General features: G+C 30.6%; 1 protein-coding gene across 3 annotated transcripts in view; it reads right to left on the bottom strand.

The window, feature by feature from the left end:
- The window catches only part of LOC118206101 (uncharacterized), a 279,989-nt gene that overhangs the window by 58,193 nt on the left and 198,779 nt on the right, over positions 1-23,017 (bottom strand). For all 3 annotated transcript variants that reach the window (XM_085817487.1, XM_085817486.1, XM_085817488.1), the window contains 2 exons: positions 14,125-14,302; positions 246-416 (listed from right to left, as the gene is read on the bottom strand). In XM_085817487.1, the coding sequence (XP_085673613.1) occupies positions 246-416; positions 14,125-14,302 (349 nt within the window). The remainder of the gene's footprint in view (positions 1-245; positions 417-14,124; positions 14,303-23,017) is intronic.

Here is a 23,017-nt window from a genome sequence, read left to right as displayed (position 1 = left end):
CTAAACAAAAACTCCTTTTTAACATCAGGATCTTAAGTCCATTTTAACAACATTTTCAAATCACTGACCACACTACCTAAAATAATTTAACAAATAACAAAAAGGAAATCCTGCTATTCAAGTAATAGCCAAAATTAGGAGTGATATTATAGAAAGAGCAATAAATTCTTATATATAAATGTAAATATATATCTCAAATAACAAAAAATCTGATCATGATAAGAAGCAAAATAATAAAAACATACATTTGGAACCATAGGAGTTGGGCGATTAGAAGTTGAATCTGGATTAAATGTATACAATTCAGCTAATTCTGCAGCATTGAAATGCCGATCAATCTGTTGCTCATCCACCACACGAATTGATAATGAGAGTTTTGTCACTTGACGATCGTAAATCTTTTCTTCCATTGTACCCTATTTTCAATTACATTAATATGATATAAATTTCCTATTTTTAAATATATTATACAAGAGATTAAAAATCAATGTTTTAGCACAACTTAGATAAAATTAAGAAATATTACATTATATCTTTCATTCTCAGTTCAAATATGCAACATGTTTAGACAACAGAAATCATATGTATAATATAAACCCTAATCTATTGCAAAACTAAAATAAATGTTATAATTATATCACATAAATAATAAATATACATTATATATTAATTTAAAATCCATAGTTTTTACATTTCACTCAAAACATGAAATTTTAGGTCAAATTTTGTTAAGGTGGTTTGTAAAATTATGCACTTTAAATGCTCAATTATGCTTTAAAAATTTAATAACATAAAATTAATAATAATCTTTCAAAAAATTACATGTGTTTATTCATGCTAATACATAAAACTCTGTGGCAGAAGATTTTTTTTTTTAAAGCATTTTCCACATTAAAACAGATAAAATTTTTATGAAACAAATTCTTTTGGGATTTCAAGATTTTTCTCTAAAAAGTACGAGAAAATTAAAAGAAATGTAGTAATATGTGCAGTGTGATTTGCTCAAAGAAAATGCCACAGATTACTGACTGAACTTTTGTTAACATGTTTTCTTAAAAACACAGGTTATTGAAAGAGAAAATGTGGCAACCTTAACCTTACGATAACAATTTTTAACATGTATATATAAATATACTAAACATAATTTTATATGAAGTTTTAAAATATGACCACCTTATCTATTTTCTAGCATAGAAAATTTAGTATTTATTGAAACAGGAAGAAATATTATTGAAACAGAATTATATTATTATCAGAACAGAATCATATTATTGAAACAGAAAGAAAAACACTTGACTCAAATCCAATGTATATTTTTAGTTCACCATGGATTCACCCAGTTTTGCATGGTTTGATAGTTTCTCACATGTAAAACAGGTACATGAATCAGTTTTTGTGAAAGTTCATAAGGGCATCTTTTTAAGGCAAATACACCTCAACAGCTTAGCAAGAATACATAAAGAAATTAATAAATAAAAATATATACTTTGATAATAGCTACTGTCTTTTTAATCCAACATGAATGCAATAAAGAACCACATATAATTTTATGCAGGAAAAATTTAGATAAAACAATCAAGTAGGTCCAAATGCATATTTTCACAAAAAATGACAGTGAATACAGTCCCCTCATGATTAACTCTGGTAATTTTGCAGATAGTGTTCATACCTAATCCAAAATCATGGTTAATATTAACAGAAAAGTTCTATTAACAATACACCTTATTTCCTTGGAGTTTAAGAATAAGTTCATTTGGTTGGTAAATTAAATGAGCACTGAAAATAGGTGCATAAATCAAAACAGAACAGAACAATACTTTCATTTGTATTCTCCTGTATTTTGAGAGGAATTTATAAGGAACAAAAGACTGTAGTTAATTCAATTTTGTGATTTAACAATATTTATACACTCTGAATTATGTGCAATTAAATTACATACTCTTGTAGATAAAAAAATTCCTATATACTTTAACATCAACAGCGATCACTACTGCAATTCGAAACATGTTCTCCTCCTTTTTACATTTCTCAAATAATTTTGCTATATTTTGAAGTTTTGTGATTAAATTTTCCCATAATTCTTCAATAAACATACTATTTTTTTTTTTTTTTTTAAAGACCCAGTTAATTCACTTCTAGCTAACCAGACTAGAATACACTTAAAAATGTCTAAACAGTATGTTTTAAAAGAATGGCACTTTTAAGTCTTATCAATTACCAGAATTTTCAGGAGAGAAATATAGTATCTACAGTGATATAAAAATCTAGCACTGTCCATAATATTAATCTAGCATGAAAATAATTTGCACAGTTCTTTGGTCTTCGCAACATAGGTCTGTAATATTAAGATGTTATCATTAAGCTCTATTTTTTAGAAAAAAATTGAGAAAGAATGCTGATCAACATTAGTAATGAGTGATGAAACTATGCTGTTGATTTTCTCAGTATGACAGCAAAAAGAAAATGAAAGTACATTTATGCTGTTGATTTCCTCAGTACGATAGCAAAAAGAAAATGAAAATATATAGGTTCCATATATAGGTTCAATATTGCAAATAATGCAATAAAAATATCAGTTGTTAATAATGAGGGATTAAACGATTAAACCTTGACTTAAAAATCAATCACCATTGGCAGCTGCATAAAAAACATTGAAAAACCTTCAAAATTTAGCACATTTAGAGACAGCAAATGAACTTCAAATTAAAAAGGACTTTTGGTCAACATATTTGCGGTGTGTTGACCTAAATTTTTACTTTGTTTTTAACTTTACTTTAACTGTAAGCAAGGCTATAAGAGAAAAGCCAGTCCAATAAATAAATAATATCAACATTTAAGAAAGTCAATGTGAAAATTTGTATTTTCATCAAAAAATTTATGTGAGCAAAACTTCAAGCGCAGTGATTTGGTATAAAGAAGTCAAAAATCAATTTGAAAGTTTGATTATACACACTAACCTATACAGAAACTAAGCCAAATAGAATAGTATAACATTAATATGTTTATGCAACATACTAAATAATTATATGCAATATTTTTTAAATACTGAATAGTATCATATTTATCAGATCTTGTTATGTGAATAAAGAAATAAAAGAAAATTTACTAAAAAAATAATATAGCAGACGATTCAAAAAAATAACAGAAAGAGTAAAAATTCAATAATAAAAGAATTATAGCTAGTAGTTGATGTTATTTTTTGAGACATGCAAAGAAATACCTAAGATTAAGGGTAAAGGGTCACAAAGAGTCAAATTTTTTGACATTTTTTAATTGCTTATAAAATTTATTTAATATCTGAAGAAAGTATTTTTAATGTTGTAAATCCAAACAGGAGACCTAAAAAAGTCCCCATGGAGCCAAGGCAGATCAGAAGAGGACTGGACAGCTAAGAAACACAAATTAACAGCACAAACAGACGGTTTTGCAGACCAGAAAGATATATTACATAGCTCTGGCATTGCAGATTAAGCTTATATAGTGGTATTTATTCATCAGGTTACTTGTACCACATTCCTTTAAGGATACACAACAAGGCTTCCCATGTGTTACACCCCATTTTAGTTAGGGATTCTGAGCTCACAAGGATCAATGCACCACACCATGCAGGATGCAGAGTGAACAGTTGAAGAAAGACTGGCTACTGCACCACTACTCAGATGGCTGAAACCACCTGCCTTTCGAACAGTGTAGACTGCACTTTCCAGCACCAGGTGCGTGTACCATCAATGTCAAGGCTGCCTAGGTACAGATCCTAGCCAACATACTAGTCAACTTTTTTTTGGAAGGGGAAGGGAGATACATAGCCATATGCCCACTTAACAATTACTTGACAACTAGCTTTTCCTATTGAAAACTTCAACCATCTGAGCATTACAGGTTTTGCCTTGAAATTTTAAATTCCCCAAAATATTATGAAAAAATGGTGTTTTTTAAAATTATAATTAAAAATGACTTTCTCACTTTGTACCTTTATTCCTTTTCTTCCAATATACATCCAACCTGAAATCAGATACATTAATAACTAAAATCAATAAAAATTGTTTTTGATTTTTTAAAAAGTGTCCTGAATTTTTAATTTCAGATAATTAGGATGACCTACAGCCAGCACTGCACCAACAAAAAGGGGAGGAAAAGAGAGTCAACTTTGCGCAGATATAGCAGCGTCATTTTGAATTTTTTGACAACTTTTTTCCTTAGAGCATTTATAGTCAATATTACAATGCTCATTAGTGAAACTAATCATTTTTAAATGACATCATAAATTTGAAAACTGGACCTTTCAACAGATAGAAAACAATGCACATTGGCTGTCATCCCTCTTTTCAACAGAGCAAGTATTTCATAGTGTAACATTCATATACAGTGTCTCACAAAAGTGATGGGACACTTGTGCTTTACGAAAGGAAACTGTAGTAAAATAAATTAAAAAAACGTAAAAATTTTTTGTGGGTGTGTTTCATACTTAAATTTAGTAACAATTATTACATAACATACATTTTCTCAAAATATTAAAATAGTAATTTAATAAAAATACAATTGTTTAGAACGGAGCAAAAAATGGCTCACATAAGTGATGGGACACTTACTTTTCTATCAAATATTTATCCAAAAATTTTACTTCTTAAAATGTTTTAATATTTTGTTGGATTTCCTTTTACTTTTAAAACGTGATTTAATGTTCTTGGGATGGATTCGACTAATTTTTTTGTGATTTCTGGAGTGATTTTACCCCATTCTTCTTGAAGCAATGATTTTAATTGTTGTTTTGAAGAAATGTTGTGTTTGCGAATTCTTGATTCCAATTCTTGCCAAATATTGTCTATGGGATTTAAGTCTGGAGATTGTGGTGGTGTTTTTATTATTTCAGGACAGTTATACAACAGCCAGAGTCTAACGTTCAAAGCAGTGTGCTTGGGGTCATTGTCCTGGTAGAATTTAAAATCGTTATGAAGGGTCAATTTTCGTGCTGAAGATTTCAAATTTTGATTTAAAATGTCAATATACTTGTACTGATCCATTATACTGTCAATAAAAACAAGATTACCAACTCCAGCGGACGACATACACCCCCATACCATAACTCCTCCTCCACCATGTTTTACTGTTGGCACCAAGTTCTGTTTGCGAAATTCTTTCCTGGGTTTTCTCTACACCAAGATTCTACCGTCAGAACCAAATATATTAAATTTACTCTCACCAGCAAATATAACTTCATTCCAGTAATCAGAGTTCTTATTTATGTTGGATTTTGCGAAAGCCAGTCTGAGTTTTCTATTCTTTTCACTTATGAAGAATTTTTTCCTGGCTGCTCTACCGTGATATCCAGCAGATCGAATTACTCTTCTAATAGTCTCAGGATTAACAATTATTCCATATAATGCTTGTAAATCAGCAGCAACTTTAGGAGCACTCATTCTTCGATTTTTTTTAATATTTTGAACAATAATTCGCTTTATTCCATTGGATAGCTTTGACGGTCGGCCAGGTCTTCTTTTATCCTGAATCATATGATTCTTTTTATATCGTTTAATGATATTGAAAACTGTTGAATGACTCTTGTTAACTGTTTCAGCAGTTTCTCTAATAGATTTTTCGTGTTCAATATGCAAACTAATAATTAATTTTCGAATTTCAGGCAAGGTTTCTTTTCGTTTAGCATTCATGGCTACACAGAGCTAAACAACACAAAAATTCCAAAACAAACTGGAGAGAAAGACTGCAGACGATTTTATAAATGATTGCTAATTGCTTTTGAATAAAAATAAAAACCCCAAAAAATATTTTTATTGTAGTACGTAGTAGTATCTAGTGGTGTCCCATCACTTATGTGAGCCATTTTTTGCTCCGTTCTAAACAATTGTATTTTTATTAAATTATTATTTTAATATTTTGAGAAAATGTATGTTATGTAATAATTGTTACTAAATTTAAGTATGAAACACACCCACAAAAATTTTTGACATGTTTTTTTAATTTATTTTATTACAGTTTGCTTTTGTAAAGCACAAGTGTCCCATCACTTTTGTGAGACGCTGTAGGCTGGAGTGCTTCCACACAGATTCCATCCAGTACCTGATGCGATCGACATTTGATGATGACCATGTCCCTCAGTTGTTCTTTGCCAACAAACAGCTTTGAAATCACAGGTGTACAGGGGTCAGCTGATATTATTGGCTACATTGAATGGAGATAAGTTACTTGCCAAAACAAAACATGACAGGAGTTACAGCCGAACCCTCTTTAATGATATACAGAGTATTCTGCCAAGTCTGACAGCCACTGTCATGAATGACAACTTAATATTTTTAAATCTAGCTGCATAGTGAACTATGCTGGTGCACCAATGTATAAACTGATTAAAAAATATAACTTTCTGTGAAAATGACATTGTGCACACTGTGTTCTATAATTTTTCAATTACTGAATTTTAACTTTTCCTATTACTATTAGATCACCCAGTATATAACAATGACTAGGGAAAAAAAAAGGGGGGGAACAGCTAAACATACATAAACTAGAGCAAAGTGAATTCAAATATCATCAAGTGAAGACAATGCTTCTTTGAAAATGATTATCAACTGTTGCTGCTATAAGTTAAGATAAATGGTCATTGCCATACTACACAGACATCAACACTTCAATATATATAATTATTACAGAATGATTACCATATCTCATGTTACTGATTTCTTTAATAAAAACAGAAAATAAGTTGAAGTTATTTTGTAAAATGAAGTCATTGTGTTTAATTTTCAGTCCTTTGCTGATAACGAATAACATTTTTTATGAGGTATAATTAATATTTATCAGTGAGGAATAAAAACACTTTTTTAATGATACACGTTTCTTATCAGTTCTTATAGGGATGCTGAGAAAAATGGGGTTATATTGCAAATCTGCCTGTCTTATCAACTCACAATTTTAGATTGCAGAGCCAGATGAGCAGGCTTTTCAAGCACACAATCAATTTATAAATAAATTTTTTGTTGCCAGATTAGTGTTTTCAGAGTTTTTAATTAATATCTTACAACAATCAAAGATTAATATCTCGCACAATCCACAACAAACAATTTGCAAATATTTTTTTTTGCTGACAATATAGCATTTTCAAAATTTTTAATTAATATCTTAGCTAATTACAATCATATGAAAATGAGAATAGTTTAAATAGCTTCTTATGCATTTTTGTAATACAGGGATACCTCTCTCGAACCCCTCCCTGCTGTACTGGAGGAGATGATGTTACAAACAGACCGACACACAGAGATTTTAATAGTATAGATTAGAGTTTATGACATAGGTTATTAAGCTTTGCAAATCTTGCCTTTTCTCTGACAAATGCCTGAAAAACTGTACATAATAAAAATAGGCATGATTCAGCGGAACACCCAGAGCAAATCTCTTTGCCACCCCCATCAATGTATACTACAAACCGAACAAAATATCAAAATTAAATGAATGGAAATAAATAAAACTGTGTATTAATTTTTAGAATGCCGAAATTAATATTTCATTTAGCTTGTCTTTCTGTTAGTAAAATCATCAATGACATTCTTGAAGTTTGTTTTTCTGATGTAGTTGCTGCTCTGTAAACCTCATAAGTTTTTTTTCTAATCCAAGGCATCCATCTTTAGGCCTTAAGTGCTTCTTAATAAACCAGGGTTTAGAAAAATTCAACCCAGCAAGCAACATTTACAGCAACTGGAAGGAAAATTCATACTAGTATTATAATATTTAGAAATACAATTTGGAGACTGTATTTAATCATAAATAATTTTTTTATCTTAATTCAGCATCTTGTGATACTTCACATCACCAATCACAGAGTGAATAAGATCACTGAATACTAGTCAAATTGGCTCAGGGCATTTTTCGGTGCATCAGCCTTCCGTGACTTACCCTACATTTAATGTGAATAGATCACTGCCCTTTTACATGAATATGAGTCTGTTTCCAGTTTCTAAACTCTCAGTGAGAACTTAAATCTTCATCAAAGACATCTTTACCATTAAACAGATAACCTAGGTGAATTTCATCATATTCCAAAAAATCCTAATTCTTCCTTTTGTTTCAATGATACATATAAATTAGCACCTATAAAAGTGATATTTCATAGGAAAGGCCAGGCCTTAAAAATGTGCCTCACCGGGTGGACTACTCCTTTTAGGTATGCGACTACTATGATTTCATTATTGGAAAAACAAATGAAGCATACATTTCATATTTTCATTTTTTGACATAAGTTTAACATTTATTGCCACAATGTTCACAAGTTACAGCACAATGAATCTTGCAGAGTGATATTCTTTACAGATGTAATAGAGAACTATCCAAAGATTAAGTTAACTATGGATGACAATATCAAGCTATTTTTATTTTAGTAGAACATCTATGAAATGTGAATATAAGCTATAATGTGAAAGTAGTAGCATTTGAAACATTTTACAATGTTAATTACATTATTATTAAAAGTAGGTGCTATAACAGGAATAAAAGCCAATTTGGTGCGATTTCATACTTTTTTTTAAAAGCTGGAAGTTTCTGTATGGTCTTTACCATCTATTTTTAAATAAACAAAATTGATGATCAGATTATTTTGACTTTTAATCAACACAATCACTTGTATTTTAAATGGGCAAGTTCTATATTGAAAATTTTAGCTGAACATATTTGTCATTATTATATTTCTGTCACAGTTACTTTTATTTTCTTAGTCTTCTTTCTGTATTTAAAACTTTTTCTGGTTCTAGAGTTCAGTTCAGGAAATTAGACGAATTATTATTATTATTTTGGAAACAGGATTTGTTACAAGAAGAAAAAAATGCTAGTATGTTCTGAAGGGTTTTTTCTCCCTCCTTATGAAACTGGAAGCACATCCACTTAATTATCGAAGGACTTCAAATCCCTGTGAGGGCACCATACATTTTTATGTTTCCTGGTTTGACAAACCTAGTAACTCTGGCCCTGCACTACAAGTGTGCGGCAATTTAATTTATCACCGTGGGATTTGTCGAATGGGTTCAGTCATCTTTTAAGTGGGGGAGAATGCGACACATTTTCTTCCCCCTTAGTGCATGACTTCACGGTGTAACCGGAAACACAAATTTAAAAATTAACTGGTACATTACAGGTAAAATGAAGCTAAAAAGGAGATGAAATACTCTAGGTTGACATGATGGAACTCTGCTGAAACACAAATAAAAATACAAGAGCTTCTGAAGACAAACCATCTGTTTTGTCAGCTGGAGCTGGAATAGATGGCCTCATCACATTGTCTTTTATTGATTTCTGCAGAATAGCTACCTGGATATTTGGAAGAATGATAGGAAGGTTTCTGATATAACATGGCTTGGAGGGAATTTCATATGCTTCTCTAATTTTGAAAATTTTTTATATTGGGGTTTGCTGATTAATTGGCCTCGTTCCATTCAAATGGTGTGTGGATGCTCAGCAAAGTAACTGACTACATGTGCTGACTATTCCATGACTACTGACATGTACTATGAAAGATATTTTCATAGAATAAATAGTTCACAGCAGAGAGCTTGCAGATAACTTTCTTTTTAACATTCAGCAATTCTTATTAATAGTTTTCAGGTTGTTGAGCCAATATATTGAGATTTTATATTTGTAACTTCATTGCAAATTGAGAGAGTATACAGTACAAAGTCCAAGATCTGAACTCATCAGGACTTCAGCGATATCCGGATTTGGGATTTTTCCTGATATAAGATTATCAGTTTAAAAATTGTAAGATGACATGTACAAATTATAAAATTAAAACTATGAAATCATGATTTATGAAATAATGAAGTATTTATAATTATAAAGGATAACAAAATTTACAAAAAGAAAAAGCTTAATATTTATTTGTTTACTTTATTAAACATTTCTTTCAATATAAGTTGTTTAAGTTGCATTTTTTGCACTAATATTTTATCTTTAATTCTGTAGACAGACATTATTTCTTATTCAGTTACAAAGTGCCATTGTTCAAGTCCTATAATTGATGTGTTGAGAATTCCGACTAAGTTGCTCATCGAAATTTTTTCATTTTCAATAACCTCTCTGCCATGTTCTTCACTATCAGTAGCGGTATTTTCTGGATCTAGAACCATACTACAGGTTTTGCTGACCATTAACTCACTGATAATTGGAGCATTGCCATCGCAATGAAAAACTTATGCTATATCGTCTTCATTTATTATCGCTTCTCCACATTTCTTAAAATAAATCCATTAATTGGAAAATTTAAGCTTTGGTTTGCGATATCCGAAAACCTTCACATTTGAGGTTATCATCCTCACTGTGACCATAAATTATGCCAAGTATTTTTTAAAGTATCTGGAGACGCATCCTCCCACAATTTTGCGATGCTCCACAAAGCAGATTTTATGCTAAAATATTTTAAAATTCTTTAATATTCTTGACATTATTCAAGAAATTTAAAGTAGATTTTAAAAATTCTACTTTATATTTGCATTTCAGCATGCACACTATTTTGATATCCATTAGCTGAATGATGGACATACAATTTGAAGAGGAAAATAATACGGATATATTATCTTTCAATAAAACATTAAGTATGAGTCGAATAGTTGTCTACAACCAGGACAATTTTTGCGTCATCAGGTAAACTAAAAGAATTCTGTTGAGCCTAGGGTATGAAATGATTTTCAAGCCAATCCTTCTTTAACACCTGTGTCATCCATGTTCTTTTGTTTGTACGATATACAACGGGAAACTTTACTCCTTTAAATGTTGGAAGTCATGTATTTTTTCCAACTACGAAAATTTTACTCTTGCGTGTTCCTGCAGCATTTGTGCAACGCTAAAATTGTTAGTCTCCCTTTGGAACCTTGACATGAGTTGGAGCCTCTTCTGTAGGTTTTGCCAAGGTATTTTGCAGTACATATTGCCAGAAAAGACCAGTTTCATCAGCAATGTAAATTTGTTCTGAAGATAGCTTTTAGCTATTAATGAGTTCAATGAGCTCATCTGCAAATAGTTCAGCAGCTTAGTATCAGCTGAAGCTTTTTCACCTGAAATTCTTATTTGCCTTACACCATGGCAATTTTTAAATTTTGTTAACCAACCTGTCGAATACGTACAATCAGTTCTTAAGTTAATTTCTTAGTAAAATGAAATATTTTAGCTTGAGCCATTAGCATTTGACCAGTCAATGGCACGCCTTAGCTGTGATGCTGTCTGACCCCTTCAGTCATCGCTTTGTCATGATCTTCACTTGCCACCCAGACATTCATAGCCACTAATGTAAATTGGATGCTATTAAGCTAAACTAAAATTATATTTTACTGATTCCAAAGAATTTCAGATTGCACTGTTCCTTAACTTTCTGATTGGATCCAGTATAATTATTTTTTGCAGGCTGTTTTTATTACAGCAATTTATTACAGTGTTAAAAAAATTAAAGTTTCAACTTTCGGTTATCTCGAAAAAAGAATTCTAGAGGTGCAACAGGATCTACAAAGCGAAAGCATGCTTCAATGTCCATTGCGGAACTGCTGCTGGGTGTATCTCATATTTCTCATATCATCTCATTTTCCGAATGTTAAATTTTTCAAAAATACAAAGATAAAATTGATGCCCTATCTTTCGCAAATCAAGTTCCTGTGAAGATGCTATCAAGGCAAACTTATACCTATGGTATTCAAGAAAAACAACCAAGATTTCAATGGTCGCAAGAAAATGCTACTATGTTAAAAGGTACTTTTTCAAAGTAACACAGCGAACTACAAGTATTCTTAGAGCTGCAGCAGCCAAATTGGAATTAAAAGCCTATATTTTGGATGATGAATTAAATACGAGGACTTCATTTCTCATATTCGACAGACTCTTAACCATCTGACTGTTCAATTTTTTGTTTTTAACAAAATTGCATATTTTTTTAATTATACATCTCAATTTTCCATGTATTTGAAAGTTAAAATATGTAGCACATTTTTGTAACCAAGATTTTTTTAGTATAGATTTCGTTCATAAGAACAGGCTTTGATAAAAATCAATTTTAGAAGTAAAAAAACATATGATGTTTGATATTTGATTTACCAAACATTTTTGTCCATCTGTTAAATGCTACTGTGAGTTTATAAAATCTAAAGTTTTACTTCTCCCTAATAATGCTCAAAGACATCCAAAGCATTTGTCTGACTTAGCAATGTGATTCCATAAGAAATGGTTTTCTTGCTGTCAAACAATATTTTATTAATCCAACCAAGGTATAATATCAAATTTTAAAACTTATCTGTGGTGGATATTCCAACAACTGACCGATAAACAATCCATTACAAATTTTTAGAAAAATTACAATATCATGGATACTGTTAAGAACATCAATTTTTTTCGGAATGAAATGACCGAGAAATGTTTGAAAGCATATATGGCTGGAATTAAGCAACAATGTTGATACAAGAAAATCCATTGTTGATGTTGACAGTATTGTCAAACTAACTAATGAAAGAGGGTTGAATAATGTAAATGCAAAATATTGATGAACTGAGGAGTAAAAGGATTATTTTTTCTTTAAAGAAAAGTTCAGTCACTATAACAAAAATTATGGATAATTTATGCAAAATGGCTTATATTTTGATAAAAAGTTCAAAGGCAAGGCAAAGTGTCACTGATGCACTGTGACAATGCTAGATCATATCTTCACAACAACAACAAAAGGAGAGAGTCTAACCAGGAAGAAACAAAGACATAATTTCTTTACTCAATTTTCTTTTCTTTTTTTTTAAAATTTTCATAAATGCTTTTATGAATAAAAATCAGCATTATAAAAAAAAAAAAAAAAAAAAAAGGAAAGGGAAGGTCTATAACTAAAACAGTACTTAACAATAAATGCTACAAAAAGTGATAAATTTCTTTATTCTCTTTTCTGTTTCACTTATCCCCATTATTTAAGTGTTAAGATGGAGTTGTTTAATGCTGTTTTATTTAGCGCTGAAACTTATTGGAATGCATTCCCCACTTTAAGCAGGATCTTACCAGTTTCTTGATCTTATAATTTTTCTTTTTTAAAATGGCAAAATTTTTGTCATCTCATTTCATTTTTAATGCTTTCAGCTCTGAAAATGAAGCCATATTAAATATGGTGATGCTCCACATTTTTAGAAATCTCTTCAAAGGGTAAAATGACTGCAAATAACTCCTGTATGGAATTTTGACCTTATTAAGATTATACAAATATTTCTGCTGCTTCTCAAAATATGGTTTTGAATGTGCATCAGGTCTACAATACGTCAGGATAATCAATACAGATTATATTGAAAAATGCAGTTTCAATATTAATCTGAAGAAATGTACTTTGATTATCAGTATAAAGATCTATCTATCACCCAGATCAATTTATCTGTGAAACAAAACCGAAGAGTGCCATTTATGTTCTAAGATTTTTTTTCTAATTACATTTAAAAAATCTAGTACAACTGCACTATCAGGGTCTAGCAATTTTCCAATTATACTTGAGAAACAGTATGGTCAAGGCATGAATAACTTAAAGGCTAAAAACAGAGTTAAGGAAAGGTTGCTCTAGCACATTTATTAAAATTACTCATCAGACAAGCTAATGCTTTTAAGTTTGAAGAATGTCAACAGCTCAAGTTATATCAGATAATATCTTAAGTACCTCTATAACCTCAATACCGATACAATGACTATCCCCTTGTAATGCCAGATAATAGTATAGCCAGCTCTTAGTTAACAGCCATAGTTGGAACAGTCTACTGATATAAGTATTTGAGTGAGGTAACAGAAAACTGTAATACCAACAGCAACACGTCCTACACTTAATTAATAAGTAAATTTAAAAGAAATATCATTTTCCTGATTTTGAAATTCTCAACCAATAAAGCCAAAATGAAATACATAAAAAACAGTTACTTTTAAGCGCTGTAACTTAAAACCATACAGTCTATGTTCACAAAAGTATTTAAATTAAATTGTGACATATTATTAAACATAATATATATTTCATACAAATTTTCATTACAATAAAGGAGGGTGTAGAGAGAAAGGGAGAAATAATCATGCTAATTTCAATGATAAAACAAATTAAGAATTACAGTAATTTAAATGGAAAGGAAAATGAAAATTTTTTACTTGTGCAAGTAATCTGTAAATATACACTGGTTTAATTTGGCCAAATCTATACACTCTAAAAATAGCTTGAACATCATGAGAAGGATTCCATGAAGCATCTAAAATCACAACTCTGTTTGCACCAATCAGATTAGTACCCAATGATCCAGCTTTAGTAGATATAAGGAACAGACGAGCTCTAGAGTAATGCACAGAAATTTTTGAATGGATAAATAAAGTTAACATATTTGGTGTTTAAATGTGCACAAAACATTATAGACAAGAACACATAATATCAAACACATAAAAAAAAAGTCAGTTTCAAAATCAATTAATTACATTGAATCTCTACAAGATGATACAATAATCTTTTATGAAGGTCAGTCATCTTCGAAAAGATGACAACCAACATGGTTCAATGTCATTATTTATCACTATTCTCAGAATTAGAGATTCTTGCTGAGGTGGCCCATCTTAGAAAGCATAAGAGGTTTTATACATCGTCAATTTGAATTATAATCTTTTCTATTTCAGTCTTTTGACATTAATTAAAGAAAAATATTGAAATTTGGTACACAGGTTTGTTAATAAATTAGAAATTAACTGCAGAAAAATAAAATAATGTTGCAATAAAGCAAAAGTTGAGGAAAAGTTTACCATAATTTTATGAAATTATTTAATACTTCTCAAAATCTTGAGAAAAGTTTACTTTATTTTCTGAAACAAAAAATGTATTCTACTGGCACAGCCAAAAAAAGGAAAAAGTCCTAAAATCTTTTATTATATATTTTGCTTAAAAAAAAAAATTTTTTTTTTTTGCTCATAAAAATATGCGTGTATTGAAATGACCCAATCTGATGTGGTCTTTTTATTAATCAATTCCATCAACCACTATATTATAGCCTGTTTTACTTAATGCAGAACTAAGAGCTTCAGTTATGGAGACAGTTGCCTTTTTCCTACCTTCCTCCAGCAAAAGGACCTTTTGCTTCTTAGAATTAGATGGGTCACCCAGATGGGAAAGTGGTTAGAGAAGTTGACTGCTGTAATGAAAGGCCCGAATTCAAATCCCACAGAAGGCATGAATGTTTGTAAATGTATAGTATTTGTGCGGCATGGTGGCACACAAATATGTAGCAAGCCAAAAGACCCTTGAATCTGCCTCTCTCAAAATTAGGGCAGAACTCTCACCTGTTTGGTGCTCAAAGCTCTGGCCATTCACAGACGCAATCCTTTACTTCTTGGCATAATAATAATTCATCGGCTTGTGCTGCTTACATCACACATGTGATATTAATAACAACAGAAACAGAATTAGAATCAATAGCAATCATCGTTCTAATCTGTTTTCAGAGTGCACACAGTCGACTTAGAAATAAATATACTGGTTTGCAATGCAGTCAAAAATGAAAATGTACTGTCTTTGATGGCATCTGAATATTGATTTGTGATGTTACCAGCTACACACAGAGTAAATATAAAATTTATACAAATATGTTAGGAATTTATGATGGACTATACAAACGGTACTATATAGTATTTGCTGAATTACCTACATGATAAATAATATTACCCAGGAAGAAAATAAAATAAATGATTAAAATTAATAACTGTGATCCATAAAAAGAGTTTCACTGTTACAATAAGAACTGGAAACATAACTTCCGAGATTTGTTGAACACATAAAATATTTTAGTTTGATGCCAAAAATAAAACATTTTGAAGGTTACCATTATATGCATTTGATGATTACAGTCCAAGTAGGAAGAGGTATCTTATATTATTATAATTGTCAACACGGACATTTCTGCATGCTTTCAGAAATAGTGGTAACTTTAAATCCTTTCGGGATGGATGTCTCATATTTGCATTGGTTCTCAACTGTATCACACAGCCAGATGTAAATCACCATTTAAATGCAGTGTAAGGATGGAAGTCCCACATATGAATTTTTAAACAGAATGTTTAATTAGTATTTTTTTTTGTCAATAGATGTAGCTGTATATCTGTTATGGCAGAATTTATCGAGAGTGTAGTATACTGACCTTTATTCCATTGCAATATTTTTAACTTTTAGTATTTAGTTTCAGAATCAAAGCGGAAATCATGGGTTGAATAATGTAAATAAGCAGAGCTGACTATTAACTGCATTAACTGATATAAACACATGGGCAAGACTTCATGCTTCAGAACACTTTTCTTTCTGGCATTATGGGAATACATGTACTATCATTTAAGAGGTTTTATCCATTCCTCTTACAGTATGGCTAGCACTGAGGTGAATATTTTGTATATTGTTCAGTGAAAATCTTTTATACTTCCAATTGCAAGGAAAATATAATGATAAAGCTTTCATATTAATTTTGACAAGCACCTGAATTTTTCTCTTATACAGAGGCTCTTTACACGTTTTTTAGACAATTTTCATTCTATTTGCAGAAAAATTTTACCTAAAATGTTTCAAGCTTTCTGTTTAATAATCCTTATTCTTCATTATCTTTCGACATCACAATTTCAAAAACAATAGAGCTTTTTATGGTATCAGAATAGTTATTTTATCTCATTCCTCTTGAACAACTTTCCAAAGTCCAAGGAGGGCTGTAGGTTGACGTTGGAGGACAACCTGCATTTTAAGAATCCAAAAGTGCAAAAATCCATGGGAATATTAAGTGTCATCAGAACCCATCATAATATCCATCAGAATATTAAGTAAGGATATGAGTGAAGGGTAGGGGCTTGATACCCCTTTCCTGTTCCATTTTTTTCACAGGATATTAACAGTGGATTTTGATGCATGGCTGCCTGCTTTGTCTTGACGCAGTTCTACTGCTTGATGATATTGTGGCTAAAGAGAAGTTATTTCATGTTTGAAAACTGGGTATCAGATATGTTCCTGATAATATGTGTAATTGATCTTGACATTTTTCTCCGCTCTCTTTATTTTTAGTTTGCCATTATATGAAATACCAGCAATCATCATGAATCCTTTTGAAAAACTTTAGATTCTTTGAACCACGTTTTAAATTTTTCCCTCTTCTTTGATGATAATAAGGGATCTCTTTTTATTGCAGTCATTTAATTACACACAAGATTCATCTATTATTATAACAACATTTTGCCATTTTTGCTTAGATATCTTAGATATGTTTCTTATAAAAGATTCTGCAGCGCATTCTGCAATATGTCACAGAAAAAGACGACACGCATTATGTTTTTTCATCTTTTTAAGATTAAAATCAGCATTAATCACTTTGTTTACAGTTGACATTCAGCAATTTAATGATTTTGCTACTGTCCTTTGACTTGCAGAGTTTCTTTTAATATTAAAGATCCAAATTTTGCAAAATTTGGAACATCCAGTTTTTTCATTGGATATGTATTTGGAACAATTCTTCCACTTGAGGCCAAAACAAACAAAACATTTTAAAACTTTCTTTTGGACAAAATTATCTATCGTTGCTTTAGACACCGAAAGATCGTGGCTTCCACAAGATTTTTTAATAATTAAATGCAAATAATTTTTTTCAGAAAGAGCACAAACATAGTCTTCCGTCCACTGTTAGAAGTGCCATTTTGCACGAAAACAAAATTAACAAATAGCAGATCGTATCATAGCAATTTTTTCAAAAAATTTCCATGCAAGCGATTTTTTTTTTTTTTTAATTAAAAAAACAAAGTCATCTAAAAATGTGCGAACAGCCTCTGTAATGTGTTCAAAATTGGAAAAACTACATTACAAAATTTAATTTATGTGAATCTTTTTCCCAAAGCCTAGCAGCATAAACTGCCCATACCAACAAGACAATGCATCCTGTCAGCGGCCCGTCCCAAGAGAATGGTTCAGTGACTGAGGCACCCATCTCAAAAGGGTTCAGTCAGTCGCCCGCAGGAGCTGATCTTCAAGAGTGTACTAGTAACTCATTTCATGATTATATTAAATACTTCTATTACTTCTTCCTCTAAAAAAATATACTAAGAATACATTAAAATATGATTTTAAACTTTTTGTGATTCTTTATAATATAATGCTTTAAACCAGGTATACCTAACATGTAGCTCAAGAGAACTTTTGATGTGGCTCACACAGCACATCTGGTTCTTTCTCAGTTTTATGAAGTTAAGCAGCAAAAGGGGAAAGGGAAAGTTGAATTCAAACTATGTTACACACTAAAAGATGCAGCAAACATGTTATTTTACACTAGACCCTAGTGCATAAATATTGCTCTCAATATAATATATGAATACTGATGTCAAGGTTGGTTGCTTCAGCCTGAACAAAATGCTGTAGTTTTATGTGACGGTTCTAATGAGTACATCTGCCACACAATAACTAATTATTTTACAGTACCACCCTCAGTAACTTGGCAGCGAAGACAAAAATGAATTATCAAAGTTGTGCGCAAAGTAGCTGATTTGGCAGTTTCATACAGGTATAAAATTTGCTTCTTCTGTGTATGGTAATCACAAGTTGTAATAGATATTGATTATCCAAATAATGTCATCTGTAAGCACTGATAGATGGCACTGTAAGAAAGCCACCATTAGAGATACAAAGTTGTGAGGTGAGAAAGAGACAAAAGAACGTGAACGAATGTAATAGCAATGCGTTGATTTGCAGCATACAGCTGGATGTAAATGTGTAAATAATTAATTCATTAATAAACCTAGTTTAATAATAGTGTGTGCCATTCTAACAAGTAAAACTAGGTCACCAGATAACATTTTCAGAAGAGGGATTAATATCTACCAAATGAGTACCTATTACCCTCACGCACTATAAGCGTTGAAGAAAAAGTACGTTTTGATTTGAAATTTGAATGCTTTCTTAAAGTGTAGAATATTTACATTGAATTATTTATAACAATATTAAGAGTAAAGAATTATATTTTTAGTTATTATCATGGATGAGAATGTTAAGAAAGCTTTAGATAACATGAAAATGAAATCCAAAATCTTAAGAAAGTCAACACCATAAGTAATTAACAGAATATCTGAATTAATGGAACAAGATATTGTAGATATAAGATCATTGGAAGAATGTGAGATGAATCTAGAAAAAAAATGAGAAAAAATATTTGAGTTAGATCTAGAAATTGAAAATTTAATTCCTGAAGTATTAGACCTCAAAACGGAAATTGAGAATAATCAGGAATATAGAGAAAGGATTATTTGTGACAAGATATAAGTCAAGAATTATCTGCAGAATTCAGATAGGAATAAGACAGATTTGTCGTTAAAGAGTAATTCTCTTATTTCGAATAGTGAACCAGACAAATCCAAAATAAATTTTCCAAAACTTCATGCAAAACCTTTTGACAGTGATTTCAAGAAGTTTCAGGAATTTTGGACACAGATAACAATACTCATAGCAACAATCGCTTATCTAAACTAGATAAACATAACTATATTAAAGCTTTCTTAAAAGGACCAGCCTTAATTAGTATTCAAGGATAATTGGTATCAGAAAATAATTATGATTTAGTGGCAGAATTTTTTTAAGAAAGGTATGGAAAAACAAGAAATTATTGTAAGATCTCCTTTTAACCATTCATTAAATTAAATGCTGTAAAATCGGCCTCCCATTATAAACAGTTGCAGGAGCTGTATGATACAACAGAAATCCAAGTATGTGGTTTGCAAACTCTTGGTGTTGAAATGAATTCATATAGAAGTTCATTGTTCCCACTACTTACCAAATTTATTCCAGATTCTATTGTGTTTATAGACATTCCAGTTTTATAGACAACATGAAAAGGGTGACTCTTGAAACAAAACAGAATTATTAAAATTTCTTTGGAGGAAAATAGAAACACGAGAATGAACATTTTTGTTTCAACAAACAGGGAATAATAATGATCAGTTAAAAGCATAGAACAGGGGTGGCCAAAGTACAGTTCGCGAGCCTGATATGGCTCTCACAGGCAACTTGTGCGGCTCATGCATATAAAATATATGTATGAAATATGGTAAACTAAAATTATTCAGTGTCCAAAAGGAAGTAATTAATTAGTTTAGACCCTTTTTACAAAGTTATCGGGGATTTCTTTCTATTTAAAACCTCCTCCACTACTTCTATAATGATGTAAATATAAACTTGTGGCTTTTAGAAAATCTAGATGCGGCTCTCGAACATTCCTGAATTCAAACGTGTAGCTCTTACTGACATGAAGTTTGGCCAACCCTAGCATAGAACATAAACATTTACTTAATAATAAATTTTGGGGAAAGGAAATAGATTCCAGAAGTTTAAAGAGAAAAAGCCAGATTCGATTTCTAACGCAACTGCACTGAGCACATTTCAGAAAATTTGCCTTTTTTGCAATAATTTTCAACGCAGTTCTGAAAATTGTGATAAAGAATGTGAGAAGAAAGTCAAAAGTTTAATACAAAATGGAAGATGTTTTTTATGCCTGCAACAAAATCATGATGTAAATTAAAGATGTAATTAAAAGCCAGGTAAATTAAAATTGTGTTATTACACAGATTATCTTTCTAAGGAATAATATTCGGAATGGCTTAAATAAAGGGAAAGGAAAGCAATCGAATAGTCAAACTAATTTCATTTTTTTTTGTCCAATACATTATACAGTACGAAGATTGGGAGGTTCTCCCCTTTCTCCGCAAAATCTCGAATATAACTGTAACATTTTCAAAACTGTTACAGTTCGCTGCAAAACAAGCAACGGACCTTGCCATGTAAATTAAAAGAGCACTGCCTGACATGCAAGCATAAACATTCTAGTTTGATTTGTGGTGCCAACAGCTTTTTACATCAGACTGAGAGTCACATAGAATTGATGGATGATTAAAAAAAAAAAAAAAAGATCAAGGTAGTCTTGCGATGAATTTTTTTGATGTTTCAATGTATTTGAAGAAAGCAATTATTTTCAACAGTGAACCGACTGAATTTTTGATAGATACAGGAAGCAGTATTAGTCTAATAAAGTCTTTAGCACTCTGAAATTGGTACTGCCGATAGAGTAGTAAAGAAAAAAAAAAAAATATTTGGAATTGGAAATGTAAATCCCGCATTTACAGTGACGTTGGGTAAAGCTAAGGTTTTAATCAGAATTTGATGAAATCATATTAATTGCGAATTTGTTTATTGCAAATAATGACACACAGCCATATGTCCTTATTATTCGGAGAGTTATTTTAAATGATAAAATGTTGGCTTATGGGAAAATATGTGACATGCTTAACATATGATATGCTGTTAAAATTCCATTTGTGCAATTGAAAAATGGAGTGTAAACACATTAAATTATATGCTGAGAATCTAACAGAAATAAAAAGTAATATGACAAATTTTGTGCATGCTGTAAACTCCAATATAGGTTTTTTGCCTTTACCCCAGTCAGATGTAAGCTTTGATGTTTCTTTCATTTCATATTCATTATGCCACTTATTTTACGTGTAAAAAATATAAAACCCATGCTTCTCACATTTTTTTTTAATAACTGAATAAGAGTATTTCTCTTCAGACAGTGCAAAAATATAGCCTTCAATCCATTGTTTATTTTTCACTAACATTATTTTAAAGAAAAAAATATTTTTAATGTTGCAGATGATAATTAAACCTTATTCCAATTCGATGCCAGTCCCTGACATCAGAATAGCCGAAAGTATAAACACCAATAGATGGTATTGTATGAAAGTTGCTGTTAGAAGGCACAAAATTAAGAACTATGAGAGTTGGAAAAAATCTGATGAATGTGATAGCGATGTGTTGATTCAAAGCATACAGCTGGATCAATAATAAACCTAGCTTATTAATAATATTGTATGTCATTCTAATGAGTACAGATAGGTCACCAGCTAACACATTATATGGGCTAAAAAAAAAAAAAAAAAAAAAAAAAAAAAAACTTGCAACTTACAATTTTAATGATGTACAGGAACAGAAATACTTTTTCATTAATTTAAGAACGAATGATTGAACTGACTACCTCTCTACCAGCAGTCTAAGAAAATGTCAGTAAATTGGAAACCACATTTATTGACAGCAATCAATATAAACAAATAGTGCAAATAAAATGAAGATTGATAAGATTGCATCATTTAAAAGTTGCACATATACATGCAATTAAAAAAAAATCTGAAAGGTTTCAGATTTTAAATTGCCTCCAAAGAGGCTATTTTTTAAACATTTTGTGTGTTACCTTTATTTATTAAATATTATGTTCTTCGCATTTAAACCATAAAATTTAGTTTAAGAGCAAAAGACAGAGTTCATAGCCACATTTTAATTAAAAAAATAAGCACCTATAAGCACTTTTCAAGCACATTTTAAGAAAAAAAAAAAAATAAATAAAGCACCTGCCTAATTATATTATATACAACTGCATAACCTTAAAAATTAGAATTGTAATTTAAAATATGAGATATGCAGTATTTATTAAGAGAGAATAAGCATTACCTCAAACATGGAAAATAATGACTATTTTTTAAAATTTTAAATAACAGTTCAATTTACAGAACTAGCTTACAATGAGAGAAAAAAAAAAACTATGCAGAACTAAATTATATTACAAAATTTAATGATGAAATTTCATTTCAAAATAGAGAAAATAAATAATAATAAGGCATATTTATTGTATTCGCTTGAAACCTAATAATAAATACAATTTATTTCCCCCCTCATAATGATATTTAAATAATTTAAATCTAAATTCTGAACATTTTCTAAATTTTCATTGTATATCAGTTTTCCCTTAACAGATATTGCAAGCAAAGTAATTTAAGTAAAAAAAAGGAACATTTCTGAAATCAGAAGACAGAAATTTGCTTCATGCAGTCATCCTTTAACAGTAAAAGATTAACTAATCCACATACTTGGAAATTGGCGAATATTCGGACAGTCGAGCGTAACTTGAAAAAGAGGAGTGGGTAGACTGTAGCCGCTCTTTAGATT

The sequence above is a fragment of the Stegodyphus dumicola genome, chromosome 5 (genome assembly GCF_044657685.1).
Source record: "Stegodyphus dumicola isolate Sdum_Otavi_A_Nest chromosome 5, ASM4465768v1".
Lineage (NCBI taxonomy): Eukaryota > Metazoa > Arthropoda > Arachnida > Araneae > Eresidae > Stegodyphus > Stegodyphus dumicola.
This window is presented reverse-complemented; position numbering and strand designations above follow the sequence as displayed.